The 7778-nt window shown below is 40.9% G+C and overlaps 1 protein-coding gene across 1 annotated transcript; it reads right to left on the bottom strand.

Annotated features, from left to right (window-relative positions):
- Nucleotides 1-3330: 3330 nt before the first annotated feature.
- LOC137268734 (uncharacterized) lies at nucleotides 3331-7356 on the bottom strand. The gene is made up of 4 exons (XM_067803318.1): nucleotides 7264-7356; nucleotides 5096-5161; nucleotides 4241-4342; nucleotides 3331-3570 (listed from the first exon to the last, which is right to left on the bottom strand). The coding sequence occupies exons 1-4, from the start codon at nucleotides 7303-7305 to the stop codon at nucleotides 3424-3426; spliced, it is 357 nt and encodes a 118-aa protein (XP_067659419.1). The 5' UTR covers nucleotides 7306-7356; the 3' UTR covers nucleotides 3331-3423.
- Nucleotides 7357-7778: the final 422 nt, after the last annotated feature.

Genomic DNA, 7778 nt, shown 5'->3' with positions numbered 1-7778 from the left:
TTTGAAAGGCGATCCTCAGTATTGCATGATAAATATGAATCCGTGGTCCTTAATTTATTTATACTCGAGTATCATGTCCCAGCAGCTTCTTTATTAATAATTTACATGTATCTATTCCCTTTCAATGTAAATATTGTTTTGGAGCCACGGCGACTGAAGCTACCTGGAGACATTGCCTGCTACAACAACATACGTCGTGTCATGCCATGCAGTGACGTCAGAGACTCAAGCAGACTAATATAACCTATTCACCCCATTAAACAGGCCCTCGCCATTGTACAGCAGCAGCAGTACATATTGACACTGGTAATATCTATACGCTGTCTCTGTATAGTGTTTAATGCTCCGTTAACAATGAACAGTAGTTATGGTAATAAATAGAAAGGAAAACCAACTATTCATCTCGGTTGGTTTTATCATGTTCTTTTTTCATCTTTTTTCAACATATTTTTAGTGGGTTTTAAATAAGGAACTACAAGAACATCTACACAGCGTTAAAACAAAGTTTTGTGATTTCAATTTATAATAAGGCACATTTCATGTGAGTAATTATTAAATATGGGGTTGGAAATCTGAGAGCACAACCTAGTGAAGAAATGGCTGTGTACCTTTGATGGAGGCGATATTCTATTATTGACATGAAAAATATTTTTTGAACTGAAGCAAGGTAAGTGCGCTGCCAACCTTTGCTCGCTTCGCTCGCATACAAGAAGACTGGCCATATTCTTCACGCTGCGCAAACCCATTTGCGCTACAGTTTGTATGTGCTTTGATTAAAACCTCTAAAAACATGTTAACACCCATTTGTTGATGGTTATCTGGTGTACATGTGTATATTTGTAAAAAAACGAAAGTTGTTTTTTGGTTTTGCTCAAATTCTCAAATTTGAAACATGGTAGGGTCTTGCAGTTGGAATCTAATTTCCTGTGACCCGTGAAGGTCCCGAGGTAGAATAGGCCTTCAGCAACCCATGCTTGCCATAAAAGGCGACTATGCTTGTCTTAGGCGGCGACTAACGGGATCGGCTGGTCAGGCTTGCTGACTTGGCTGACACATGTCATCGGTTACCAGTTGCTCAGATCGATGCTCATGTGTTGGTCACTGGATTGTCTGGTCCAGACTCGATTATTTACAGCCTGCTGCCATATAGCTGGAATATTGCTGAGTGCTACGTAAAACTAAACTCACTCACTCTAATTTCCTGTTCCTTCACTGAGAAAATCAGAGTGCCAATCTTCGTATGGCCTCCTCACTTAACCAGCTGGCTATTTTTATACAGTTTACGCCACCACAGATATTTCTATTTAATAAAACCAAATCAACAAATAACTCTTATATCGTATTGAGTGGTATTTTTAATCAGATAAAAACGCCGTGAAAACGCTTGACGCCGTGAAAATAAAGAATTAAGAAAATTCACAGACAAAGTATTAAGAGAATGAGAATACTTACCGTTTGATTACGGACAAAACACAGTAAAGGCTGTCTTTGAATCACATCTTTTTATAGATGGGGATGTGCTTGTTGTTGATGTGTTTAGATCCCGTAGTCTTGGTAACCGTCTCAGTTTCAATAAACTGCAACTCATATCGTTACCGATACATTTTCCATACATAATTTACCTACTTCCTGTATATCGGTCCATTAGAGAATTTATATTAACATATTTTGCATGTCGATTATTTGCAATAATGTCTGAAATGTTTCACTGACTACTGATACTGGATTGTAAATTGTATTACTCTAGACTGCATATAGTTTTACGTTGGATTGTAAACAGTTTTATAACGGAATAAAAGTAGTATTACTCTAGATTGTAAATAGTCTGTAAATAATCGAGTCTACACCAGACAGCCCAGTGATCAACAACATGAGTATCGATCTGCGCAAATGGGAACCGATGATATGTGTCAACCAAGTCAGCGAGCCTGACCACCCGATCCCGTTAGTCGCTTCTTACAACAAGCATAGTCGCCTTTTATGGCAAGCATGGGTTGCTGAAGGCCTATTCTACCCCAGATTGTCAATTGCATTATTTATATATTATTGAATTGTAAATAGTGTGGTACTGGACTGTAAGTAGTCTTTCAATATGTAAATGGTATTGTGAAATCGGAGTGTTCACGTGAGTTTGAGTGAGACTGTGTTAATAATAGACTGTATATGGGTAAATGTGGTTTCGTTGTTATATAGCGGAAATAATTCCGATGCGACGTAAAACCTGAACTCACTCTCTTACTTAGAGCACATCTCTTCTGTGACAGGGAACTGTAGTTTTGTGGTTGAAACGCTGTCGCGTCATGCTGGAGATCGGGGTTCGAATCCAACATGAACCCATTTCTTTTATTTTAACGGGACTTGACGATAGGAACACTGAATACAGCAAGACCGATCATTTAAACAGGGTCACTCTTGTACATGCGGGCAGAAGGTTATAGTCACATGACTTACGTCACGGGTACCCATTTTCTGTCGGATGAACAGAGGCAATTTGAACAAAGGTGAGAACACATATGTACCATATGTACTTCGTTGTGGGGTTCTCCAAAAGACTCTCAGGAGTCAAGGTGCCACGCCCAGGCACCCACCCAAGACAATTCTGAGCCCAGGGTTGCTTGTTAACTGACTGGTGACCAGGACATACTTGCACAGAGCGATCGTAGCGTTGCAATGATTGTATCCCCCATTCTCCAACATAAGCTTACGATAGCTGTAGCGCCTAAGATCGCTACGTGCAAGCGGACTACAGGACTACACACCACCACACCCTTTTGTTTCGGGTGGCGTCATGTTGTGGTGTAGCGATGGAGGTTTGCAGATAGCGGCTAACTGTTCACAGTATTTCAAATAGGCACACACCACCTGTGTTGTAGAAGTAAGTAAATCAAACTGTTTGTTAATAAACGTACTGTTCTCTTACGGAATATATACAAGACCAGCGATACATTTCAACTGTAAATAATAGATTAACGTCAGCCTGGCTGGGGTCATATAACAAACTATATTTCCAGTGCGGAGATAAATATTTCACTCTTATGTTGATATATTCCTTTAGGGCATGCTATATGTCTACAGTAACATTAGTATAGTATAGTATAGTATAGTATAGTATAGTATAGTATAGTATAGTATAGTATAGTATAGTATAGTATAGTATAGTATAGTATAGTATAGTATAGTATAGTATAGTATAGTATAGTAGTTTCTGCATCAGTCGTTTTCATGAGATTGGAATGTGTTTCGGGGTGCGTGTGACGTATGTTTGGGAACTGTGTTGGATTACTTAATCCAAAACTACATACAAACTGTATGGTTAACACAAACAAAACGTTTTCTAATATTTGACATTTGTTGGATAAACATTTCAGGTGTGAGAAATGGTTTGACTGGACTGTACATTCGAAAGGTTTATTTGACTGATTCCTATGTTGAGTGCATGTACTTGATCTGGTAGACATTGTGGTTGAAACACTCGACTATAGCACGGATGTCCTGGAGCTCATGGCGGATCTTGTCGATGGAGGACACGACTTCTCCCTTGTGACTCACCAGTTGGTTGTAAATTTCCTCCTGGAAACATTCAAACGGTGTCTTTACTCAGTACAGTGGGGGATTAAAAACAATATCATGTTAATAATTTCTCTGAATACCGCGGGGAGGCGTGAGTGGATGGAGAGCAGCGTGCAAAATAGCCACCGTCCCGCTAGTGAAACTCCAGTCGGCCCTATAAATCTCCACAGTCACTGGCCCGACCGGCCAATGGATTTTCATGGGGCAGTAAATAAATCCCTCTCTATGACATGTACAATTACAACACACCTTCAAGTAATGTAAGATTATGGTCTGATGAAATTCATCATGATATTAGTAGCTTAATGATGATACCTGTGTCTAAATTCAGATTTCGGGTTGGTGAATCATTTTGTGGGCTAGTAACTTTCAGGCATAGCCAGCCCGACTGACTAGGAAAATTTGAATCTATTTCCACTCACTGCAGTGGAGGGCGTGGTAGAGTAAGGGAGTGAGTGTGTGAGTGAGTGAGTGGAGGGAAGGACTGAGTGAGTGAGTGTACGAGTCAGTGTGAGTAGGGGGAAGGACTGAGTGAGTGAGTGATAAACGATTGGAAGGAAGAAGATATCGAATGGAGTGTGTGAGATGAACGTGTGGTTGGGTGAGCGAGGAGCGAGTGAGTGAATTAGAGCGTGAGAACAGAAAAAAGTTGTAGGTCGGTAATTTATACCTCTATCGTTCGCCTTGTTGTGCTGTGCCGCAGGTCGGTCTCGAGGGCGGCGCTGACGTCGACGATGTAGCAAGTAGTGTCGTTCCTCACCACAATGATGTTCTGAAATATATATATTTCTGAAGTATATATATGTGTGTGTGTTCATTATTGTCATGTGAATTCCTTTATGTCGATAATTACAGTGTCATTTAACGTCTGATATGTGTTCGCCACGTTACCATGCTTGTGATGAGTACAAAAAAAGTAATGATTTAGAAAAAAATCTCAGATTGCTTGCTGACATTAACTCAAAGACTTGGCTTGGAGAAATAAATATTTGTCAGTGGGTCTTTCTATATATACTGAGGGAAACAAATAAGGGAACACGTGGAAGTATGGATGTTCCTTTGATCTTTCTCCACTTTTCTTCATAAGCTTTTTACTGCACTGTGGGTGAACATCTGGAAATCAGCAGAGGAACACTGAGATGAAGTGGTGTTCCTTTGTTTCCTTCCCTCAGAAAATCTGTTATCAAAAGAAACAATTATGCCCTAAACGATGACACCACAATCGCCTGAACACATCTGAGAGAGATCATTTCATCTCCCTTAAAATGTATTTCTTAGGGAAACAAGATTTGAGTGATAGTTCAAGTTTTCAAACCTGATTTATTCCAGTGGTACCGCTCCCGACAAGAGCATGTAAATATATTATTTAAGAACCATGAGTTTTCGTGTGTATAATAAGTCTCAATGTCCGGATTGTGGGATTTCCAGATTAACCGAGTCTAACTAAGAGATATTAAGTTCCGTTTCCTTTGAACATCAGCAAGCAATTATTTATTCATGGTAAGAAATACGAGGAGTTAAATACTGCGTAGCTGTGATACTCCATTGAGTAGCCATGGACGAGCTCGGGGTGGTAGTACACAATCTGACCCTGAAATAGAAATAGAAACATGTTTATATGATGAGACATACCTCCACCAAACAAACAAAAATATCACGTGTAAACATGTAACCGGCATTTATAGACGACATCGTTTATTCCGGACTATTTATTAATCAAGTGAGTGACGGAGCATGACTTTACGCGGCTTTTAGCAACTTTCTAGCAAAATCACGTGGGAGGCACCGGAAATAGGATTTGCAAATTGTAACCATGCATGGAATGGAACCATGGACTTTGCTCTGACAAAAAGTACTTTGCAGCTAGGCTACCCAACCACCCCATGACACCAGAGGTTGTTTGCATACGCGTTGATAATAGAACTCGAGTCTTCACGTTAGAAGAGAGGTCTTTCGCCATCAGGATATACCCCATTTCTCAAGAAATGAAGAAAAGAAACACAATGTATACTGAGTCAAAAAGAATAGAAACTTCACATTCTTTCTTCAGGGCACTATAAAAGAACAAGAGAGGGTAGGATGGTTAAATTGTTTCTATTTCTTTGCTAAGACCTGTGTGATGTACTCGATACTCGAACTGTAGACCCGGGCCATGAGCCGCCATGAAAGGAACGAGTTCAGGAGTGAGCACCTGGTCGCGGTAAGCAGCAGCTGTGAGGTTTCCACAGATGACCAGAAGTCGGGAAACGGTTGTTCCCACAGAAAGCACCCCACACCATGCAACTTCCGTCCCCGAATCTGTCGACTTCCTGTTCACAAGATTGGGCAGACCGTTCAACACGTCGTCTCCAGACTGTGCCTACCGCCCGCGAACCTGACGGTAAACCTGAATTCATCGTTAAAGACGACTCGATTTCAGTCTCCCTGAGTCCATCGGAGGTGACGTTGGGTCCACAACAGACGTTGACGTTGATGAAACGGCATCAATATTGGCCCACGATACGGACGTCAAGAATGGAGATTGACAGCCCCAACCGATTTCCAATGGTCTGAGAGGACAGTCGACCTCTAAACATCTCAGGCCCCGGTTCGTGTAGCCGGCAGAAATCTGTCACGTAGGTGACGTAGGACGATTGGACAGTCTTCTGCTCGTGACGTCACACGTGGACGACCCGACCTTGGGCGATCGGAAGTGGTGCCAGTTTATTATAGACGACCTTCCAAGTCATACACAGTACGACGGCTGCATCCCATTGCTCTTATAACTGATCTTCCCGCATGCAACATGCCAACGGCAGGTTCACGTTGCACATTTCACAATGGTGGCATTTAAAGTACCGTTAGAACTGCGGTTTAAAAGTTTGGGGTTTTTTTTCAATTCTTGAGGTCAATGCAAACACGTGCAAGTGAAGAAAACTTCGATGCGAAGATCACGTGACCGACTGCACTTGCAAAACCTGATTTGGCACTAACGTCATTTGCACGAAGAATGGATGGCTTTGAGTGGGTTTTGCTAAGGTTTTTCTAGAGTCGAAAGATGGGGATACCATTTCGGATACATAGATGTATCATCAGAGAAAAGTATTCATTATTTTTAAAAATCACATTTTGTAAAGTTTCTTATTTGACTCAGTATATATTAGTATTCACTTAATCGTTCATACAATCATATTCCTCAGTGGGTGACTGTAGATAAGGTTGTCTGCACCAAACAACCCAGTGAGTGATATTATGAGCGTGCTCTGTCCGAAAGATGTACCATGACATGCTTCACCCACGTCACTGAGCCAGACCATTTGAACCTGGCTGGCGCCTGTTATGGCAAGCATAGATTTCCGAAGACCAATTCTAACTCGGATCTTTACAAGTCTCCTTTCGCAATACATTCACAGATGTAATCACTACAATGTAGTGTCCAAAAATTACCGTGGCTTTATTTCTAATAAAAGGTCCATTTGGATAAATCCAAACAAAACTTGAATAATCATGGAACATTCAATTTGGTAAACCGAACTAATGCTTTGGTGACCTTCCGAGAAACAAAATGGTGGACCAGGTGTACAAGATCGCACGGGCCACAGGACTGAACAAGATTCATCTTGTGTGGAACACAGTACACCTGGTGGATCACACGGTGTACATGTGACAGGTTTCTAATCAATCGTTCATACTATTGAAGGCTTGTTAGCTTACCAGGGCGAATCCCAAGGCAGTGAACGCAAGGAGAGCCTTCATGCTGTTTGACAAGTCTGCGAGTCTCTGCCAGTCTCCGAGATTATGACAGCAACGTTCGAGTGTGTTGAGGAGTGTTAGGGCATTCCTATCAGTAATTCTTAAGGGCACTTTATGTGGAACAGAAAATATAGACAGCAACTTCAAATGACATAAGCTCGCATTTTTCAAATCAGGGATTAGGTTAGCTCTTTGCTGATCACATTGCTCGAGAATATCAACATATTTGTGTCTTTATTATAATTCAAATGAACTATTATTTTTCTTAATCGTAATGTTGGATTCAATGTGACTCTTTATTATTGAATTGTTGCATTCAAAAACATTATGTTTTAGGTATTTTACAGTATTTCATTGCTCATCGCAAACGTGTCTGAAGAAAACACTTTGAATAGAAATCAAACCTCATATACAGAGAAAAGATATCTGAATAAATCAGACCTTGTAGTTTAGTGCTTGCATACCACCACATCGGA

Source organism: Haliotis asinina, chromosome 16 (assembly GCF_037392515.1).
Source record: "Haliotis asinina isolate JCU_RB_2024 chromosome 16, JCU_Hal_asi_v2, whole genome shotgun sequence".
In the NCBI taxonomy this organism is placed as follows: domain Eukaryota; kingdom Metazoa; phylum Mollusca; class Gastropoda; order Lepetellida; family Haliotidae; genus Haliotis; species Haliotis asinina.
The sequence above is the reverse complement of the archived record's forward strand: the minus strand, read 5'-3'. Positions and strand labels throughout refer to the sequence as shown.

Excerpts from the sequence above, each read along its gene's own strand:
- LOC137268734 (XM_067803318.1), bottom strand. The coding sequence starts at position 7,305 with ATGAAGGCTCTCCTTGCGTTCACTGCCTTGGGATTCGCCCTG. Across the intron at positions 4,343-5,095 it reads TGGAGTATCACAGCTACGCA|AACATCATTGTGGTGAGGAA; the intron begins GTATTTAACTCC and ends TATATATTTCAG. Across the intron at positions 3,571-4,240 it reads CAACAAGGCGAACGATAGAG|GAGGAAATTTACAACCAACT; the intron begins GTATAAATTACC and ends GAATGTTTCCAG.